The 22877-nt window shown below is 42.1% G+C and overlaps 1 protein-coding gene across 2 annotated transcripts in view; it reads right to left on the reverse strand.

Annotated features, from left to right (window-relative positions):
* Positions 1–362: 362 nt before the first annotated feature.
* Positions 363–22877, reverse strand: part of Pbx3 (PBX homeobox 3) — a 195143-nt gene continuing 172628 nt past the window's right edge. Inside the window, exons 6-9 of one of the 2 annotated variants that reach the window (XM_021185105.2) lie at positions 7090–7255; positions 5655–5767; positions 4767–4856; positions 363–1881 (exon numbers count right to left, since the gene is read on the reverse strand). In XM_021185105.2, coding sequence (XP_021040764.1) covers positions 1789–1881; positions 4767–4856; positions 5655–5767; positions 7090–7255 — 462 coding nt within the window. In that variant the 3' untranslated portion in view covers positions 363–1788. The remainder of the gene's footprint in view (positions 1882–4766; positions 4857–5654; positions 5768–7089; positions 7256–22877) is intronic. The other variant, XM_029474112.1, reaches the window with a different exon arrangement.

The raw sequence follows: 22877 nt of genomic DNA on the forward strand, positions 1-22877 counted from the left end.
ACTAGCTAAAAGAATAAACAGGACAAAGCTCTTGGTATTCAGAAGACCATCTAGCAAGTTCCAGAACTGCTATTAGGTCAGAGGAACGTGAGTGCCGAGGGTAGCAATCCTGGGGTCAAGGTGGGCCCTGGGTTGTCCCAGGTCTGTGCTTCAGTTTCTCAGTCCATAATCACAGGAAGTGAAGGGATGTGAGATGGTCTAGTGACCAGTCTAAGGCTTCACCAGGGACAGCACCCGACAGCTTTACTGCCACCTCCACCTTCACTGACCATATATCTGCTAGCCAGTTCCCAGCAAGCACCATCCTCGCACCCCATGCCCACACTTGTGTTAGCTCAAGGAGCAGAGACACACATGACATGTAAGTTTAATCAGGAAAGCAAAGTTTATTCATGTTTGAAACTACATATAACTACCACAAGGAAGACTTCTCAATCCAGGGTGTGAGCCAGTAGAAAGGAACACGGAACGCTTTTAATACATCAGAATCACCGCCACAAATTATTGTCACGACCCAGTCAGTTTCAGAATCGCATACAATACAAAAAGAGAAGGAGAGGGCCCGCCACACAGGGTGAAATGTACAGTGCTGAATACTGAATCTGAACGCATCACAAGAACCCGCCTTTTTTTTTTTTTTTTCTTTTTTTCCTTTTTCTTCTGTATGGATTAGTAACAAGATGAAGAACATTCAAAACGCTTCTCAGTATTTACAACAGCTTGGATGATCCTGTGTTAAGAGTCAGACCCAATGTTGCCAATCTTGGCTTTTTAAGGGTTGCAAATGCAACCCTGAGTTTTCTTTTTAAAAGATTACAATGTACATTACATTTTGTGAAGGGAAACAAAGAGTTAATTACAAGATGCAAAAAGATAAGAAAGAGACAAACTACAGCGTGAGTATTGTTCAGAGGTAGTAAGTGAGCGCTCTAAGCTACAGAACATGTTGGGATTCTATTGGTTTGTATGAGTTCGCATGAGGTAATAAAGCTGTGTTTTGATTGGTGGGATGTATAAATACTCTTTTGCTACACTATATACAGCACTCCAGAGAGCAGGGCCTTTCCAGGCTGCCCAGAGGAAGAGCACACCTTGACAAGTCTGTGCAGCACCCAGCGCACACGGTCAAACCCCAGACAGGTCTTGTTTTCACCTCTGTAGCAGCAAGATCTTCATCTCAGGGCAATCTGGATCCATGGTCTCATTAGCGCAGACTCCGGGCTCTGGTACTTCAGAGGGAGAAAGGAGGCCACCAGTCTTTGACCTAATTACAACATAAGAGATGGCAACACAAACATGGCGAGGGAAGTCCTGAAATGCCTTCCTTAAGAAGACAGGCAGACATCGCCTTCCCTCCAAGCCCATCCGTGATATGAGAACGATGATGAGAGCCTGCATGGAAATCCGCAAGGGTTCAGCTTAGGCAGGGTGAACCTTGCCTGCTCTATAATTGGGGTCTAGCATAGATGGTACTTCTTACCCTTAAGGCCAAGGAACTGGCAACTGTGGAACCATTAATGTAAAAGACCCATAATAAATTAGGATAAAACAGTTAAAGAAGTGTCAACAATGTTACATCTTGGCCTAATTGGATAAAGTGCTTTCTTTTTAAACGTGTGTCTTAAGTTTAAATACAAATGATTATGATTCCTTAAAAAACAGGTTTCCCGAGTTCTCTAAGAAGACAGGGTTACAGTAAAGCTGTAGGTGGTGGGTTACAAACGCTTTCCTTCTCCTAGTGCTCCAAATGCGCTTATCAAGGCATGTCAGCTGGGAAAGCGCCGGGGATTAGTTAGAGGTATCCGAGTGCACACTGCCCGGGCCTTCCGTAGGAGAAGTCACAGAAGATGGAGTTGTTGCGTCCTGCCAGCCTCCATTAGCCTGAAAGGAGAGGTACAGTTCAGTGGGTATACGTCTACATATTAATTCCACTCCCCAATTTAGAACACCCAGAAGGACAACAGGAGAGCAAAGGCGCATTAGCAAGATGTATTTTCTGAACCCACGTTGGCAGGAGTTGGAAGCATGTGTTAAAGTGGAATTAAATGCATGTGAAACAAATCCATCCAAGTAAAGACTTAGTGATAAATCAGCTTGGTGAAGATGACTTCAACTAGTCCCAGGCTGGCATGGAGCTTGGCCTCTGATCTGCTGGTGAAAATCACCATTCAACAGCAACCTCTCAGAAGGTACAGTGGAAAGGCTCAAAAAGATGCCTTGGTGCAACCTTACACTCCAGGAAGCAGACACTTGAGCCAGCTTTATCACTGTTCTCAGAGAAGCTGCTCCCATATACACATGACAGCCAGCTAGTGAAACCCTTGGAAAATGAAGGCCGTAATTTCCCTCCAAACAGGAATCCCTCCAGAATGAAAATGTATGAACCGTGGAGGGGCACATGCTATTCAAATCGGGATTCCAATTATCTGCAAATGGAGCCTTTAGTTGGGATGGTGCAGCTGCCTGCACCTGCGACTGGCCCTTCCTGCCTGGGACCTGCACCAGCACTAACAGTACTCAAAAACAAATTTGCCTCATGTCTCGCCCTATAGAGGCAATTGCTGAAATCAATGTCTGATCAGATTTCTGCTGTGGCAGACAGCTTGTCGCTACGTATTTTTATGTCAGTCAAGAAGTGGAAGGTGCTGGGCTTGTGAGTTGGGGAACACTGAGCAGAACTGACAGGGCAGGCCTTTTTGGAGGGAAGGCAAAGGTGAGCTGCCTGACACCCAGTCCCTGCAGCTCCAGCCAGCCTTGGCTTCTATACTGCCTAGTTCCACACCCACACCCACACAAGGCCTCTAGGTTCTCTGCCTCCCTCCTGTCCATCTGTAATTTCCCCAGAGGGTCCACCTGAAGGTCTATTTGACAAGTAGAAGATCTGCGTGCAGGTGACTGTTTCTTCTCCAACAACAGTTGTGTGTGTGATTGTTGTTGCTTAATGGAATGGGTCTGGAACCCAGAGCCTTGAGCTTGTGAGGCAACCTCTCTGTCACAGAGCCACATTCCAAGCCCATACTGTTCTTAAAGAACTCCTTGTCTTCTGATTCATTGCATAGTTCTGTATATAAAGCTCCCCCAGTCACTCTGGGATAGTGATTCTTAGCCTTTCTAATGCTGTGACCCTTCAATACAGTTCTTCATGTCATGGTGACCCTCAACCATAAAATGATTTTCATTGCTACTTCATAACTGTAATTTTGCTACTGTTGGGAATCATAGTGTATACATCTGTGTTTTCTGATGGTCTTAGATGATCTCTGTGAAAAGGTTGTTCGACTCCCAAAGGGGTTGTCACCCACAGGTTCAGAATCACAACTCTATGACCAAGAGTTGGGGCTGGAGAAGGGGGTGGGCAGGAAACCTACAGAGCTGGTAGCCTAAATGGAAAAAAGAATTTGCAGCTTGAGATACCAAATTCAGCCTAGAAGAGGAGAAATAGGATTAAATAACAAGTCACGGCACTGTTTTTGAAAGCTTCAGTCATGCCAGGTGGGTGGTGACAAGTCCATGTGTGTTCTGTCTCTGAGACATACCCTCCCCTATCTAAACGGTAAGCTGTTTGTTTCCCCTCAGGTATGAAAATCTCCTTAGGAAAAGAAGAACTCTTACACAGATCCAAGTCTAAAGATATCCCATCTGAAGTAAACATCATTCCTCTTTTATCCAAATTTATAAACAACAAATGTACAATATTTCTCCCCTGCATGGCAGCTGCAGGAGAGGTTGTCAACGAGCACTCTTTTTTTTTCCCCCTAAAATAAATTAATCCTTACTCTGGTGGCTTGAGATTATGCACTGTATTATACAACAGCGTCTTATCAAGCCTCATCAGTGAAGATGGAATTCATGTCTGTAAAATGCTGCAGGCAATCACGGCTTCATATTTTATCATGTTGATAAGGATATCGCACATTCTCTGAAGCATTTCAAAACACTTAAATGAAAAAGGAGAAATGCAACTAAAAGGCTTTTTATATGGCTTGTTGTGGGTTATTATGAGTTATTTATAAACCCAAAAAGAAAGATTTGACATTTCAAATGTAAAAGATTTGAGTATTTAATGGTCCTTTTTTTTTCCTTTACAATTGAACATCCTCAATCACTTTTTAAGTCATTAATATTTACTCTCTTATAGCAAACCAAGGCCCTAAAAAAGGAGACTTTTCTCCATTCTCCTCTGGTCTGCTGCCACGTGTCCCAGAACAGGGCATTCCTCACACTTTGCAGAGCCGTGTGTCTGCCATTTCCCATCCATGTCAGGGGAGGAAGCAAGGGAAAGTTTGTGAATCAGTAACAAAGGTTTCTCTATCATTAAAGCAGAGAGGTCATTAAGCCCAGGGGTTCCATTTTGCACCCCAGGCCAGCAGTCTAGAATGGGGTTCTTTGTTTAGCATGGTTGCCAATGTGCTGGGCCTCGAAGGTTATCACCTTCACCTGCTCTGTGCTGGGGAATTTTCTTGCTGCTTGATTCTAAGATAAATGACCCGTTTCCCACACGGCACGGCTGCTATGAAATGGAGTCTTAATGGGCTGGTACTTAAATCCCCTCTGATGATAGGACACCAGCCTTGGGCTTCTGTGAGGGCTTCAAAGGACAGCTAGGTAACAGGAAGCACTGCTGGCCATAAAATGAAACCATAGCAAAGATGCTGCCGCCCCCAACTGCCAAGAAGACATGAAGCCAAGTCCAGCGACTATTAACTTGTTCATTACTCACTGTTTCCCTGACACAGTTCCCACAGCTCGCTCCCCAGGGTACTCACGTTTAAGTTATGTGGACTGTACAGTGAGTTTGCTCCAAGGCCGTCACTGTAGCCTCCCGTCTGATTGATAACATGACGGAGGGTATCCACCTAGAAGTGAGACGAAACAGAATTCATCACCTCCATCTATTAAAACATCATCACTTACAAAAGGGAACAATTTGAGTTATGTGTGCCACAAGGGTGGAGCATCTTCAATGAAAGACAAATTTATCAATCAGATGTGACTGGAGGGATTTCAAAGATTCCTTGCATATTTAAACTCACACATCTTTGTTTTTCACACCAGCCAAACAATAGCATCTTCATGGTAATGCAGACTTTCCATCTACAGCAACCAAGTGTGTGTGGCTGTGGGTGAAAACCTACTCACAGATAGATAATGAATGCTAAATCCACACCCCACCTTGTCCCTTCCACCAGTGCCTAAGGGTAAGAATACTTGCTCTCAGTGCAAAGGACAAGAAAGGGGTTGAACCTGGAATCTACTTTAAGAACTCAGGTTTCAGTTTCTTGACTTGCAAAAATGCAGGAATAAAAGAACAGCATGTTCTCTTGTTCATTCTTTCCCTGTCCCTCTTTTTCCACCCCTTCCCTGTCTCAGGCACACACAATCTTCTGTTCTGTCATAACAAAGGCTCCCTCCCCCATCTCCATGAGCTCAAGCCAGAGCCGAATGCATTCACAAAGTTCATCAGCTTTGAATCATCAAAGGCATTGTCCACTTAACTTCTCATTGAATTAAGAGGTGGGCAGATGTGTCCCGTTTGGATGCACCCAGCACAGGTTCTGCATGGATGTGCAGACCACTTCCACAGGTCAGAGTGGGGAGTTTTGAGCCCAAACCCTACCCTGCCAGAAAGGCCCCAGCTGGGGCATTTCTCCTACCTGTGACTGCACATTGGCTCCGACTTGGGACCCTTGGTAAGAATCCCCATTCAGACTCTGCATGTTCATGAACATGTCCCCAGAATTTGGGAGGTTAAAAGAACCAGAAGAACCTGGAAAGGAAAGAGTTAAGTAGCTGAATAACAGCGAGCTACACACACAACCCCCAAAGACCTAGAGGTAGGGAGAGCAAGAGAGGCAGAAGGGAGAGGCATTTCCAGCTTTAGAAGGACAGAACATTAACTGGAGCTCTAGAAGGTCCTGCTACTCACACTACACACAGGAAGAACATTATAGAGGGCGAACCCAAATGAAAAAACAGAGACAAATCAAAATAGACTGAAAGCACGCAGGAGCTGGCCCTAGCCTTGTTTCCATTTCTCTCCAGACTTAGTCAAAGGAGCTCGTCAATGTTGCTGTTTTGGTGGAGAATTACCTGGAGGAGACACAGCTTTCTGACACTCTCTCCTAGCTATAAAACTTAATAAAACAGACAGCCTTCCCTGGACTTTTAAATATATATATATATATATATATATATATATATATATATATTTAAATCTCCCTAGAAAGCCTCCAAGACCCTCCAACTCTTCTACTGGGCTAGCTGCACTTTTCGCTGCCAGCCAAGTTCCCCGTAATTTAAAGACATTTCTTCAATCTCCATCATAAATGCCACAGAAAATTTAAATAGAATGTTCTGTGTAAGGAGTCAAAAGTAGTGCATTTATAGCCAGCTGTGGTGGCACACACATGCAATCCCACCTATGCAGCTGAGGCAGAGGAATCACAAGTCTGAGGCCAGACAGAGCTATAAAGTGAGTTCAAGGCTTTCTTGGACAACTTAATAAGACTATCTTTAAAAAGGGGGGGGGGTAGTTATGTAGATCAATGGCAAAGGACTAAGCTTTGCTTATGCAAAGCCCTGGGTTCAATCCTTACTACCACAAAAAGCAAAACCAAAAAACCCATCTCCTTAAATATAAAGTCCAGCAAGCCGCATGGCACAGATATAGGTTGCACCTCAAGCCTGAAGTTAAGAGCACAGGAAGCACAGCAACATCTCAGCCCAACATTCAGCTGCCCAGCAACCAGTACATACCTGCTGCTTCACTCTGACAGATCACCAATAACCCTAACATGATGGGCAGCAAATATATGATAGACCTTTGCCTAACTGCTGAATTAAAGGCCATGACTGGTATAAAGGTTCTAGAATCTACAGGAGCAAGTGGCATTGACTGTGAACAGTGGGTTTACCAGCACAGGGTGTGGCCTTATTTATCCATCTCCAGAACAAGCCTGCAAGCAAATGCAAATCTCCCCTGAGAGCCCCACTGTGTACCCAGTAAGGCCAAAGCTTTGGAGTCTGTGGGCTGGGAGGCTGTGGCAGATGCCTGTCTGGCTGAGTAGGGAGTGAGCAAGCCATACTCACCAGAGTTTGGCGTGGTGGGTGAGTTGGTCTGGTTGTTCTGCACGGCTGCAGCCACTGCATGTGCGGCTGTCACGGCTGTTTTTGCAGCATAGAGATTGGCCTCCTCTTGAAATTTGCCTATATTCTTCTTGTACCTGATTCGTTTGTTGCCAAACCAGTTGGATACCTATCAAGTACAGGAACATTAAATAGGGAGGGTAGAGAAGTCACAAAGAAAAAGCCAAACTTCCAGTGCTTACTCTGGGATAATGAGAAGCCTCTAGTTGACACAGTGACCTGCCTGCCACTTCGCACCACATAGGTAGTGTAAAATGGTTTTAGGGGGTTCACTTTCCACTTTGGCATAGTCTTTTGAATGCTAATGGAAGAACAATGTTTCCTGGAATTGGTCATGAGAACACTAAGATGGCTGGGAGTACTGCTCATAAAAATACCCAATTGTTGTATGTGCATCAAGCATAGCAATCAGACTACTAAAAGAAGCTGAAAAGCTACTGGAAACATTTGTTAAATTAGGTACTAAAAAGCACACTTGAAAAGAATGACTTATTGTTCTTTTGTGGACCTGAAACAATTTTGGCAGCTATATAGTAGAATCATGTTTGGTCTGCTGAAGAGGGACATCAATTAATAATGGATGAAAAATCCCTTTGTCTCCTGCCTTGGAAGACACTGCACATCTGCCAAGATGGCTGCTCAGGCTCTGCCAGTGACTGTGTGGGAAGCCTCAACCTGAAAATTCAAGCCATCTCCGCAAGACCAAAGGCAAATACAGAGGAATGGCTGATTCCATAAGGCAGAACAGAGGTTTTTTCTTTTTCTCTTTTTCCAAACTGCTTGTGATGTCAGCCAGTACAAATGTGAGAGCATGTTGGCAGAAGGCTGATTTCATCACACCTCATAGACAGCAAAAGAAGAGCCCAACACTTAGCGCTTGGATTCACACAATGTACCCAGATACCTGTAGTGGAGATATGTAAAGAAGCTAAGTCATATAGCCATATGTAAGAAGGCATGCCCAATGCTGTAGCCTAGGAGTTTGCCTCTTAGGCTACAATTTAAAAATATTCCCAGGAACTGCCTGTTAATCTAGCAGAGAAACCATTGGTGTGGTATCAGCCATTGCTCTACCCTAGGTATTATCCAGAAGAGCTCCTCAGGGGCCCTGGACAGAGAAAAGGAATGGGATGCAGTTCAGAGCCCTCCAACCCAATTTTCTACAGTGGGCAGCCTTGCTGGCCACCTCTGCCAAGTCTTTAATTGCTTTGGAAATGGTGCTCTCATTCTTCAACTGATGGCACTCACCCTCCTGGAGAAGGCTAGAAAGCTCTGGCAGGGGATCCCCGAGAGAAAGACAGCACTGGCCTTACTGTTGCCCATATGCTGCCATCAGAGCACTGAATACACACACATACACATAAACACACATGAGCACACTTGAGAGGACCCAGGCTGCAGCACAGGCTCCTCAGAAATATAAAAAAAAAAAACCCACCCCAAAACAAGGTGGTTGCTCAGGCCACTCAGCTATCCTCAGGCAAGACTTAGCCTCTCAGCAATGCCAGCCATCCTTCCCAGAGGTCATTCTTCCCATGGACTCTCCACATTTTATTCCAACACCTGCCTCTTCCCTCTGTGTGTGTGTGTGTCCCCGTCTGTCCATCTGTCCTCCAAGGCTCACCTCTTGGTCCTTTTCTCTTTCTCCCCAAACACATCCCAAACTTCCAGGGATTCTATGTGGATGTCTCTGAGGTTCCTCTTTCTATTCCTAACTTTCATAAAGAATGTTAGATCTCAATGTTTAGATTCCCATAAGACCTGCCATAACCTCCAGCACATCTGGTTTAAGTGGAAGGGAAGGTGCTTCTCCTCTTTTCTCTCTATGCTCCTACAATCCACATTTCCAGAGCTGTGGTGTCCACAGCAGAGTCTGTGGCTCCATCCTTGGATAGCCTTGACTAAACATATACTTTATTCTGGACTAGAAAAAAACAAAACAAAACAAAACAAAACAAAACCAATCTGCTCTCCTTCTTATGCATTCTTACAAACTGGCTGTATTTCTGACAACTAGAAATTCAGGAAATGAGGTCCATGTGCTCAGCCCATCGGCCTCAGGCCCTCCTGCCTGCTACCGACTTTCCCATTCCCCCACTCTTCCAACGGCAGGCCTGCAGTAGGTGTGCACAGGATGACCTGGCAGGCAGACATTTTGAAGAAGAAATGGGTAGAGTCTGGCCAGATTATCTGGAGCTTGGATGAAAGGGTAGAGACATCAAAATATTGATGTGGGGCTCATGCCTGGGGCAGGGGCAGCCTTCAGAGGGACAAACTTATCAGAGAGCCTTATGATCCCTTCCCAAAGCAGAGTTATGACATTCTGAAGATTAATTTATTTTATGTGTATGTATGTACACCTGTATGTATTTATGTGCACCTCATTGAGAAGGTCATGGAGTATCAGATCCCCTGAAATAAGAATTAGAGGTTTCAGGATGTAAGGTCCCTCATGTGAGTGCTAGGAACCAAGTCTGGGTTCTCTATAAGGGCTCTTAACCACTAAGTCATCTCTCCAGCCCCAAATTATGTCATTCTAAAGCCAGAAAGATAGGCCTGGGGTGTAGTGTTGTTGGGTGCTTGCCTGGCAAACACAGAACTCTGGATTTCATCCACAGTACCACTTAAACAGGAGTGGTAGTGCATACACACAATCCCTGCATTCTGGAGGTAGAGACAGGAAGATGGGAAGTTCAAGGCCAGCTTCCAATGCTTAAGATCTAGTCAGAAAGAGAGAGAGAGAGAGAGATTGAGAGGAGGCGACAGGAGAAGGGAGAAGGGAGAGGAGAGACAGGGAAGAGGGGAGAGGGGAGGGGGAAAAGGGGAGAGGGGAGGAGGGAGAGAGGAGTGGAGAGAGGGGAGAAGGGAGAGAAGAGAGAAGAGAGAGAAGAGAGAAGAGAGAAGAGAGAAGAGAGAAAAGAGAGAAGAGAGAAGAGAGAAGAAAGGCAGGCAGGCCACAAAACTAAAAGCCAACTAACTAACCAACCAACCACAACCTCTGAAGAATCAAGATATAAATAGTACCCAAATGTTCAAGTTCTGATACTGATTGTTAAAACAAATCCTCTTGGAATCTCCCCACCTCCCACAGTTCATAGTCTCAGCTTAGGAGACACATCTCCAGCTGGCAGGCACCATGGCTGCTTTTATATATAGTAGCCCTCTGGCTTTCTCGAGTTGGCCATTAGGCTTTAGAAAGAGTTAAGTATTGAATATATTGTTTACAGTACAAAGGGAGACAGTCCTGGTTGAGGCGGAATCTGGCATTTCTTACCCGTAATTAATGAAAATCCCCCCAACTCTGAATGTAGCAACAAAGGCCCTGTCTTAGAATTCTCTCTTTCTCAACAATTCTCTGTTGGATTTAGTACTTTGTAGTTAATATTACCTTGACAATCAGAGAAGCTATAATACATTAATGAAACCTAGCCTAGAAAATCAGATTACAGCTTTATTAACAGTTTCATAATTGAGGAATCTCTACCATGGAAGGCCTCGTCTCTGGATATGTAAGAATCCTCTGTTTATGCACACCCCTGGACCAATCAAACAACAGTCATCACTAATAAAGGTTTATTTAATTCTCACAGTAAAATTTTAATATCACCAGCAGCCTGGGGAAGCTTTAGCAAGTAGGTTTGCTTGACATCAGATCGTTTCCATTCTGCCAGTCCCAATACTTCTTAATCTTTAATATCAAGGCAATTAAAATTAATGGCCACTCATCTGCAGCTACTGTGGGCAGTGTTTCCTTGACATCAATTGTTTGATAGGATTACCTAGAGGTTAAACTAACAAGCAAGGTTTAATTGGAAGCAATGAAAGAAGCAGCAATCATACGTTATGTTTAACCTGCATAACCACATTTAAATGAATATCTAGAAATGTTAAACTATTTCTCAAATTAAAATATGCACATCACACACATTCTGATATCACAGATTGGGGTACCGCGGCAATCAGCTAGTGAGTTCACACAGCGCAACCCAGAGCAGTGTAATTAATATAGAAATTTGACACCTAAATTCAGAAACGGTTTTCATCTTTTAGAAATGGATACAATTACTTGCAGAAGACCCACGGTTACTCAGTGGGAAGCACAAAAGTTGCAGGGCACGTGACCCCTCATGCAACAGAGCTCACAACAGATCCAGGCTGCAGAACAGGCCACTAAGGACAGCCTGCTCTACTGCTGAACTGTGATGGTCTGTACATTGGTCCCTCAGTGGAAACAAGCAGGAAATTGGTAAGGGGAAATGGAATACACTGTCCTGTTCTCCTCTTCTGAGTCTCACATCAATGATTCACAGCTCTTGCTGTGAGAGGAGCAAAGGACCAAGCAAGAATTTTAAGATTAATTAAAAATGAGAATAAATACAAAGGCACTTTTCTACTGATACTCAGTGTGCCTGGCCCGAGATAGAGCATCTGGAAGTCAGAGAAGCAAGAAGGGTACCTGGAAACTTTCTGCCAGGCCAAGTGACAGGAAAGCCTCTGGTCTCTTTTATATGCTATAACAATCCGTGTTTCCTGTCTACAACCTGCAGATCACCACTTAAAAAAACAAAGCTGTTTGGGGGTTAGAATAGTGTTTTTAGCTCAGTGGTGCCATGTGCAAGGCCTTGGGTTCAATCCCTAGCATCAATGATTTTACTGGATGGAAAGCTCTCCAGCTTCTCAATAAGGCTTCCCCTTATCCTCTCACTTCGAACTTTCAAGTCAAATTGTCAAGTCAGATGCAGGTTTGGCCATATGAAGGCTAAATGGTTAGGGCCCACATTCTGCTTTCACATCTATGTTGTTGCTTACAAGCTGAGTGACTTTGAACAAGTTGAGTCCCCTCTCATATAAAATGAGTGTGATAGCGACACCTTCCTCATGGAATGGTTGAGTGTGTTGGTGGTCTAGGCACATGCATTATCGGATCACTATTAGCTATTACTATTCTCCATGTTTTATCAATGAAGGAACAAGACAGCTAGACCATTCACAAGTCGACCAAACCATACAGCAAAATGTGATTGATCCAGATTTCATTGAAGGATTTCCTATCAGCATTTTCGGTTTTTCTGAGAATGTTTACTGAGCATGTTATTGTCAGTATTGTCCTAGGTCCTGTGGGGAGATGAGAAGGTAACTACATGGTAAAAATCTAACTTTATGTCCATGAAAGCAACAGCAGCCCCGTAACAGTTAGCAAATCTTGAAGGATGGTGATGAGGTCACACTGAGCTGGAGAGATGCCCTAGCAGGTCTAAGAAAGAGGGACCTTCCGAGGTAAGGAAGAGGCTAAACTCGGCCTCGGCACCCATTTCACTCCTAATTTCAGCAGCAAACCCTCCAGAAGCTCACACCAACACAAACATCTACAGTGAAAGCTGTGGCCTCCTCTCTCCAGACCTCAGAGAATATTCACTTCTCCAACTCCTTGCCTCACGTCTCTCTTTGGTGGTGACAGAGGCAGGATCTGAGGGAAAGATGAAGGAAGAAGCAACATTTTGGGTGAGGGAGAAGAGGCGCTGCTGTGTGACAGGTGAGATCCCTGCAGGTGGGCTGGCTGTGGTGAGGAAGGGACAGGTAGAGCCTGTCAGTGTGCCTGAAGGTATCACATTGCTGCAGCCCCAGGGTCCACCACTGTGTGGTGGCTGATGGCAAGAGCAAGTGGGGCTGGGCCTGCCCAGTGCTGAGGGGCTGTGAGGGATTTGCTGGAATCTTCCCAAAAGTAATTTTGAAACATCATGTACTAGCTCACACATTTTTTATTCCTTGCACATTTTAAAAGTTGGCATCTACAATTTTTCATTATAAGTCTTAGAGTTATAAACAATGTTATTCAGTATTTCATAAATGTTGACATTTCAAAATAAAACTGCAACACTATTCTTTAAAATGTAGCCAGCCAACTACAATAGCACAGCAATTCAAATGATCCACTTTAAAACATATAAGCTCAGTTTCTGAGGTTCAGAATTTTACATTCTTTTTGTTCTTAAAAGTATATTTCCATTTTATTCCTCTCCCGTATTATCCTAATGCAATATACTTTTATGTTTAGCATAAGAAATATATGGAAATTTAAACATTTAAATTGTTTTTATTTCCTATAATTATAAAGCTATACATGTTTGATATTTCCTTCTGGATTAAGCTGTCATTGCACTTAATCTAAAATTGGTGAAAGCAATACAAATACTTATTTTGATAAATAAAAGTACTTATTTTGAACAATAAATGTAAAGTTTATTATACATGCATTTTTTTCCGATCAGAGAGGCAGGGGTTATAAAATTTTGAACAAGTATATGTTATTACTAATACAGTTCATATTAGCCCTTTCAGAGGACCAAAGAGGGCTTATACTTTAGGGCAAAAGACTCTGAGGTACTGGGTTAATTATTCCTTCTTTTAGAAAATGAGAGGAGAGATGAGAAGTGGGAGGAAGGAAAAAACAAGTGACAGGAAGCTTCCTGCCGCAACCTTAAGGGGATGGGTTTGAGGAAGGAGAAGACACACTCATATAAAAGATCCATTGGTGAGAGTTTAAATCTTCTGCATGGATGTCCTTGGGACCAGCTGCTGCCTGGAGCACCAGGGCTCCCCTGGAAAATGCTGCCTGGAGTGGTTGGGCTAATTCTGGCTAGGAATTAATTCCTCTGTGACCACAGCCAGGAAACTCTAGGACAGGGTATGCATGGAGAAGGCCTTCTTCACTATAAGCATGGGGCTCACTTAGGCAACCACTCCCGTGGGATAAAAAGAGCATTTGCAGCTAGACCAAGAATAAATTGGTCAGCTCCAAGAAAAGGTATTCAATTTAAGAAACAAGTGTGTGTGACTTGTTATTTACCATAACTTTTCCAGAGACTATGTCAACAAAAATTATATATATTCTCTGACCAAAATTATTATAAAAACTTATCTTGAGAAATTAGAGATACTTGTACAAAGATATTTACCTCAATCCTACTTATAATAATAACAACAAAGATAAATAATATCTTATTTATTATAATAATAACAACAATGAAAATGTATAGGAATCTGTATGATGGAAAACAATCATTGATTACAGATCATCTTGAAGAGAAATACTTATTGACATGGAATTATTCATAATGAATTACAGAGAGAAGAAAAGTTAATTTTTCCTTTCATAAAATATGAGGTATTTGTGTGTGAAAATACCCACAAATAGACATAGATGCGTATATATATACAGACTTGTATGTGTACACAGGAAGGAAATATTACCCCAACTATCCAAGTGTGGTCATGATTAATGGTGGATTTTGTTGGCATATAGTGCTTAACAGATATGAATTCTGTAAAGTACTGCTATCTGGCATCCTATACAAACATGGTAGTATGTGGTGTTCTCATACACACCAAGACAGCCATGTCAGTGGGCAATCACCAGCCTGCCTATACTTCATTGTCAATAGAAATATCATTATACAGTTTTCTTCCAAAGCAATTACTGAGAAATGAATATGGTAGCACATGACTGTAGTCTCACCACATGGGACACTGAGGCAGGAGGACTGCTTGTGCCTAGAGGATCAAGACCAGACCAGGCTACACAGTGATAATAAATACATACCACTAAAAAGTCACACAATACTTAATGAGTTTTATGCTGGGCCCCAATGATAAAGGAAAAATCAACTCTAATTCCTTATCTGGGAGAGGTTTCAAGTAGCAGAATTCTGAATACAAAGTTAAATCACTTTGTAAATCTGAAGCCACTAAAATTTCCCAACAGTTTTGTATTTAAGAAAAATTCCATGTTAAAATAAAAAGCTAACCCATCTACAATGTCTATACAGTCACCAACAGGCAACTTATCAGCTGGTTTTAATTGTATCTTACATTTCCATTTCTATCACATTTATTTATCATGTTAATAACAACATTAAGTAACGGAGAAAGCCATCACTTTGAGACTTAATCTGCACACTTGCAGAGTGCTAGCTCTTCCTCCACAGCAGACTACGCCTGGAAAAAGAGACAGCTAAATGGAAGCATCACCATCGAAATTAGCAAACTGAAAATTTATGAAGCACAGCTCTTGACAGACTTGCCACTGTGTCTCCTCATGTTTACCTGTGATGCATGCTTTATGTAGTGTGCCTAATTAAGCAAACATTATAGAATGCTGAATGGGAGAATGTGTAAAATGGAACATGGCAAGTGTAACTGCATGGCTAATGTTTTACCTCTATCAAATAGTTTCTCCCTAATCGATATGTTCTTATCACCATGCTACAGCTCAGTTTTAAATGAAGGATAGGAGCCAGCTCTGTTGAACTTCTAAAGCAAGTATGTTGGTAAACACTAAACCTCATTTCATTCACTCCTCTGCCCACCAAGGCAGGCATCTGGTAGCTTCTGGAGGGCAGAAAGCCTAGACAACTGTGTGGTATGTCTCCCCAGGCTCTAAAGGACAGGCAGACAAATGGTCTTGACAGCTAACCTGAGCCACCAGCTATACAAGTTCCTGCCTACCTGACTGTAGGCCAGTCATGACAGTTAAGGCTTACCTGTCCTGGGCTACATTAGGGGCTATGACATCAACTCATGGTGCTGCTGTAAAAATTCAACTTTCCAGTACAAAATAATAATCCAAACCTTTTAAATTTTCACTTTAGAAAAGACGCCGGGCAGTGGTGGCGCACGCCTTTAATCCCAGCACTTGGGAGGCAGAGGCAGGCGGATTTCTGAGTTCGAGGCCAGCCTGGTCTACAAAGTGAGTTCCAGGACAGCAAGGGCTTTACAGAGAAACCCTGTCTCAAAAAACAAACAAAACAAAAACAAAAAAGAAAAAAAGAAAAGAAGCTCCAAATGTATAATAACAGGCTTGAAAAACAACTTTTGGAACATAGTTACTTCTAATGGAAGAACCAAAATAACTTGAGATTCGGCTTCCACATTATTTGAAGTAATTTAAAACCAGTCAATTTAAAATACTTGTCAAGAACAGTATTTTTGCTTGTCTGTTTGTTGGAGGCTGTAAAAGATTTTATTGCCGTAATGTGCTGACACCCTTAGAGTTTGGCTTCGCTCTTTCTTCTCTATGCATGATAGACTGATAACCACTCACAACGGACACAAAGAGCCCAATCTGCAAGAGTCTATAAACCGTCAGCCTCATGGCCACAGTGCACACAGGATGACATTGCTCATCTCCCTAAAACACGAGCTGAGAGTAGCTTCCACAGATGGTGTGCCCTTTAAGATTACTTCTTTTCCCTTCCCTCAAAAAAAAAATAATTTCTCCCACTTCTAAAAATAAAACTAGGTTAGGTAAACACTCCATGCTTTCCTTCCTGGGCTCCAGAGAAGCCACAGTCTCACAGCAGGGGCACTGCAGCTACAGAGCAGCTCTCACTAGTGTGCTACAAGGTGGAACTGTCACCAGGTAACACAGTATCCCAGAATCCAAACCCAGGGTATTCTAAATAATAACAGGGCAGATTTTTTTACCCTGAGATGTTTCATATAAATCTAATGATGGTTAAAAAAAATAAAAAACATAAAAATTTTTTCAATCCTCTATAAAAGTCCTAGCCAAGCCGTGTATATTCCAGCACCACTGCCTAGCATACACAGGTCAGTTTCTTTTGAAACATGCAAGAAGACGTCATTGACTTCCTTTCCTTCTTTTTATTATTATTTCTTACAATGCTAGAGGTCAACCTAGGGCTTCCCACACACCATGAACACCTGGCTCCTGACTGACTTCATTTTAAAGGGGGATATCTAGCCTTAAAAGAAATCCTGCCCTTGAAAATACATGAACACACCTCTCCCAAACCACATTATATGCATTTAGAGTAAAGACTATATAGCAAAGCTGGGTCTGTGAGAGTTTATGAACAGATATAGTCCTTCTTCACCCTGGATTTCTTCGTTTTAGAGTCTGCGAGAATTTGGGGGCTGACAGTTGGGGTTAGTACCTTGATTTGTTGGAGGTCAGAACCTCTAGCTCCTGATTCCTCTCTTGATCAAGTCCAATCATCAGCTCCCAACCCCAAATGCTGGCTGAACGGCTGCTAAAGTAGCACTGACTGGGCTCTCATGACATAGAAATTGTACTGTGATCTTCACAGTGATCTCAATAAGCACCGAACCTCACAAGGAGACGTCAGCACCCAGAGCTTACAGACAACACGGCTCCATTAAACAGCCTGCTCTAGATCCCAGCTCTACCAAATAATGGGCAGCATGGTCAAAAATTCTTCTGCCCTTGGCTATACTGACTGGACATAGAACTATAGTTGGAATACAGATTTCTCAGAATTTATGATATGAAAGGGCACTGCTGCTGTCTATTTTGGGCTATGAGTAACTAAGATGAGTTTGGGCTAGGAGCTGGTATACCTGCAGGACAATAGTTTAACAAGTTGAATGAGACACAGGAAAAGGAAAATCACCACTCTAGAATGTCCCTAGTTTGACCTTCTATTGTCACCTGACATGGTCCCAGTTAGGAAAATCATGAATCCTTTAACCCATGGGCTCCAAGATCTCCCAGCGCAAATTACAAACTCAGGCCACTAATAGGCTTTGCCAGTGATCCTACTTTTTTGGACTCATCATTCACCCTACACATCTCATGACTGTTGGAAAGGCACAGTATCCCCCAAAGCAACTCCTTTGTCATTGCTTTGTCTTACTTTCACCCTCCTTCTGTTGTACTAGCAAGTGTATACATTAACAAAAGCCAACAAAGCACTCCATGTGTCGGTCAATTCACCCAACAATCAAATGAGCTAGATGTTACTATTTTCCCTATTTTATAAACAAGCACACAAAGACATAAAGAGTCTTAATGACCTTTTCAGACATTCAGCTAGTAAATGGTGGAATACGTAAGCAAATCATGCTGGTCTGGGTTCAGAATGCAGGCCTAGCTATTCAACTTCTTGAGGCTCCCATTTCTACTTAGAGACTCATCTTTTAATTCCATTTCTAAGAATGAAAACTAAAAACACAGGGCTCACGCTGAATACTAAAGGACTGAATACCCAAGTGTTTATCTAAGTTTATGCATCTCTCTTCTCTGCAGGTATGCACACATGAATGCAGGCCACCATGGAGGCCAAAGACATTGGCTGCCCCAGAGCTGCAGTTACAGGCTGTTGTGAGCTGCAGAATGTAGGAACTGAACTCGGGTCCTCTGCAAGAAAAGTGTGTGTGTTCTTAACCATGAGGCATCTCTCCAGTCCCACAAGACAAGTTTTCAAAGAAGCAGTGATCAGTTTTGTTGGGGTGTAGTTTGCTTGTCTTCAATTATGGTCATCTCTGCTTTTATTTTTATTATTTCCTCCTTTCTAGTCTTCTTAGTCTCATATTGGTTTCTCTTAATATTCTAAGATGGTTGCCTGTCACTTACCTCCAGCTATTTGTGTATATATAAGTATAAAAAACATACATACACATACTATAATATGTATGCATACATAGTCTATATACATGCATTTAAATATATTTATTTCCAAGCAAAACCTTAGAAGTCAATGAAACTTTAACATACCTGTATTTCCATTATCACTTAACTAAAATGTTTTCAAAATTCCACTGTATATTCTTCATTAACCCAGGGGTTATTAAAGATGTTGGTTAAATTCCAGACATTCAGAAATTTTCTAGTGTCTTTTTATTACTGATGTCTACTATAACTCCACAGTAGTCAGAAAGTACACTCTGCCTTAACTTGTTTAAAATGTATGAAGGAGCCTCATGTGGTAGAAGTTGTCTGTTATCAGAAGTGGAGACAAGAAGATGAAGTTACATAGCAAGCTCAAGGTCAGCCTGGACTACCTGAGTCCCTGCCCCTCCCCCCAAACCAAAATAAATAAATAAATGAATAAATAGAAAAATAAAATGTAATAGAGGAGGTTCATTAGCCCAGAATATATAATATCTAAATTGTTGTACACACGCACACACACATACACACGTACACACACACACACACACACCATTCTGTGTTGGATATAGCATTTTATGTAGCTGCAAATTTATGTTCAAATCTTCTATTTTTGTGATAATTAAATGCTCTAGAACAACCAATATCAATACTAATTTAGAATCTACAAGCTTTCCGAACCACTGCAGACCCTTTGGTTCAGAACGTACAGACATAGGGTTATGAAATCTGCACTCTGATGGCTGGGCGTCTAGATCATCCTTATGCATGGGAAAGCTTGAGAACCAGAAGCACTGTTTTGTGTCCATGCTGCAGTGTGCACTGTGTCCATCTGCTGCTCAGTAACAGAGAGATGAAATTCTTCTACTGTGATTTTTGGATTTCAAGTTTTCTTTGAAATTACTGAATTGCTTTATATTCTGAGTTGATGTTATCAGGTGCTCACAAATGTAGAGCTGCTATCACAAGACTATTTTGTATTGCCCGTAAAACCTTCTGTCTTGAAGTATTTTGAATCTGGCATTGCTTTCTTCTGGTTATTGCTTGCCTGCTATTATTTTTGAGGTTACTACCCTTGTTTCTCCCATATTCTTATATTTTAAGTATATCTCTTAAAGAATACATAATTTTCCTCTTATATCCTATTTGACTATGTTTTTTTGTTTATTTAGACTATGATTATCTACATACTTAGGAATCCCATAATCACAAAAGTATTTCTAATCTGTTTCACTTACTCTGTAGCCCCTTCCCCCTTTTATCCCTCTTTAGATTAGTTTTTACTCTACATCTCCTTGGTATTTATTTGAAAATTGCATAGCCCTTTAGCACCCTTAAAGCTACTAAAGATTTCACAGTCTTGACCACTCAAGAGTAACATTAAATAGCACTTTGTTAGTTGGTATTTTCCCAGAAAATGCAAGAGCCTTAGAATATTCCCTTTCATCACTTACAAGGCATTATCATATATTTAAATTCTGTGCATACTATAAACAAGGTAGGACATTAGTATTCTTATGTAATAGATTGATTCAAACCCACCCAGCCACCCTCTGCTTATCATATTCTACAGCTTCCATGCTGTCTCAAATATTTTACTTCTCTATGAAGATTTGCACACGCACGCACACACACACACACAAACACACACACACACACACACTCACTCACATGGAGAGAGAGACATACACATATTTTTTAAGATAGAGTCAGACAAATTCTTTCAATTTTTCATAAAAACATCTTTATTTGACTTATATCAAAAGGCACTTTGGCAGGTATGGAATTCTCAGCTGACATTTGCTTTAAATTCATCTCTTTGACAATGTTGATCCTCCGTGTCACAACTTTATTATTCAGTTAAGCTAGTGGACAGTATAAGTGTTGCTTTTATAGCACACTCTTATTTTCACTCTGAATACCTTAGTTTTGACTATTTAGCATGGATTACTATTTATTTATTCTGTGTGGAAACTACAGCTCTTCGTAAATTTGGGGCTTGGAATCTGCCATAAGATTTGCAAAGCATTCATTTATTACATTTATATTGGTATGCAGTGCTGGTGCTAGAATTATTTTTCACAAATCTAATCATGCATCTCTTCAGAATACCTCTCCTTATTCTATGGGATAGCACTTAACATTATGTAATATTATATACATATAGACTAATAATTATAATTATATATAATATATACTAATATAATTATAATTATGTTATATGATATCTTATACAATTGCTCATATAACAATTATATGAACTATATTAATATGGTTCATACCACATATATGTGTTCTTGCATGTGTGCATATATGGACATACATGTAGCTCTTCTTTCCTGATTAGAATGTTAGCTCCATAAAGGCAGGATCTCTGAGGCATTCATGATATAACTGCCCAATGACTATGAAGTTGCTAGTTGGATGCTATTAGGTTAACAGACACAAGTAAGATATTTAAACCACTCTGCCTCATCATAAGTGTAGGCCCTCCCCAGGCAGGCTCTATTTTGACTTTCCAATACCTATCATCTTAAGCCACTTACTCAGCAAATGTTTCATGCCTGGGTTGGGTGCTGTTAGGCATTAAGAAAATAGCAGTGTATAGGGCAACCAGTTCTATCCAACATGAAGTTTACCATCTCTATGTGAACACTACTCAATAGTTCAACCCTTAGAATTATACTAAGAGCTGTGGAGGAAAAGGGAGCTATGAGAATCTGCAAGGGAGGGCATAAACTGGCTATCAAGGAAAGCTAGCTCTATTGGAGCAGAAATTAGCACACCGTTTTCCATGGTTCTTGTGGGTAGAGACCTCCACAGAGAAACACAAACATACTTGCTACTTAACACTTTCTGACTCTGACAATCACTTATAGGTGGTTTTCACATATTTTCTCATGGAGGCACCCATAAATTTATTTCTAGCCCAATCTTACCTATGAGCAAAGCAGGTAGAGGTACAAAGACTCACTCAAGATCACAAAGATAACAAAACAGGAAAGACCTGGGATTAGAGTCCAGGCTGGTCTGACACTTTGGAGTCAGTCACCTTGATTCCTAGAACATTACACAGGATAAAACTAGCTGTGGCTACCTGACAGACCAGCCTTCTGCTAATGGATTTTTCTTTGCTTAGAATGCCTTTCCTTGCTAGTTTCCCTCTGTGGACATCTTACCCATCCATCTCCAGGTTCTACATATCTTTCCTACAGGGCCCTTCCTGGTGCTATCAGCAGGAGGTAAGTAAGCATCTCATCACATTATGTCTAGGCAGAGGTGATAGGTGAGTTAGGACAGAAAAGCAGCCAATAGGAAAGAAAAAGGCAGTCAAGGGCACCTTTGGAGAAGGCTTCCGGGAGGGAGCATCACAGAATTATATAGAGAAAAGCCAGGGGGTCTGGGCATGCATCCTGCACTGATCTGGCTCTTTGCCCTTGGGCTACACCATCTATTTTCTAATCACTCCTTCCCCTTGCTCTCCACCCTGCTGTGGGCCCTGAGGCTGCCCTCTGCCTCGGGCTTGCCAATTGCTGCAGGCTGGAAGGAGATGAGAGAAAGAGGAAAAGGAGGCCATGGTATCTACTCCCCTGGCACCCTGCCTCTTCTCAGCTCGTTACTGGTTTCTCCTGTAACATCCTTCTGAGGTTCTGGCAACTCTTTCTGTATCTCTTGCGGCGAAGAGGCGGCAAAGGCAACCGAACCAACTGCCAACATTGTCCGTTGTTTCCCTACACTCTGCCCACAGTTTTATAAATAGTCACTTTATTAAAATTGTCTCACATTTTTCTATTTTGAGCATGCCATCTGTTTTCTGCTGGGACCCTGACTTGCAGATTAGCCTACTGCCCTGACAAGCCTCACAGAAGTGAGGCACTAGAAAGGTGAGATGCAGTGATGAGAGACAGGATGCAAAGGGACTGGAGGGAATACACATTTACACAGAAGAAAGGGGCTGGGTACAGTAAAGGAGGGAAAGCTGGAAGTCCCACATTCAGATGGGGACTTCCTTTAGGATAGGAACATTCAAAACCACTTAGGTCTACCATGGGAATAGATTAACTCTCCCTGTTCTTAGATCTGAGAATCACAAAAGGAGTGGTAGAGATTCCATCAGAAAAGCCCAGGCTGAAATATGCACACTTGACATTCCTGGATCAGGCCTAAGAACAAGCTAAGCACTGCCCCATGGTCGGCACCCCTTTCCCAGATCAAGTAGGTGTTCCTGGTCTGCACTAGGTGTTACTGACCACTCAAAGCACGCTCATATTTTTACATCTGACTCTTTTATTATACATTG

Source organism: Mus caroli, chromosome 2 (assembly GCF_900094665.2).
Source record: "Mus caroli chromosome 2, CAROLI_EIJ_v1.1, whole genome shotgun sequence".
NCBI classification, from domain to species: domain Eukaryota; kingdom Metazoa; phylum Chordata; class Mammalia; order Rodentia; family Muridae; genus Mus; species Mus caroli.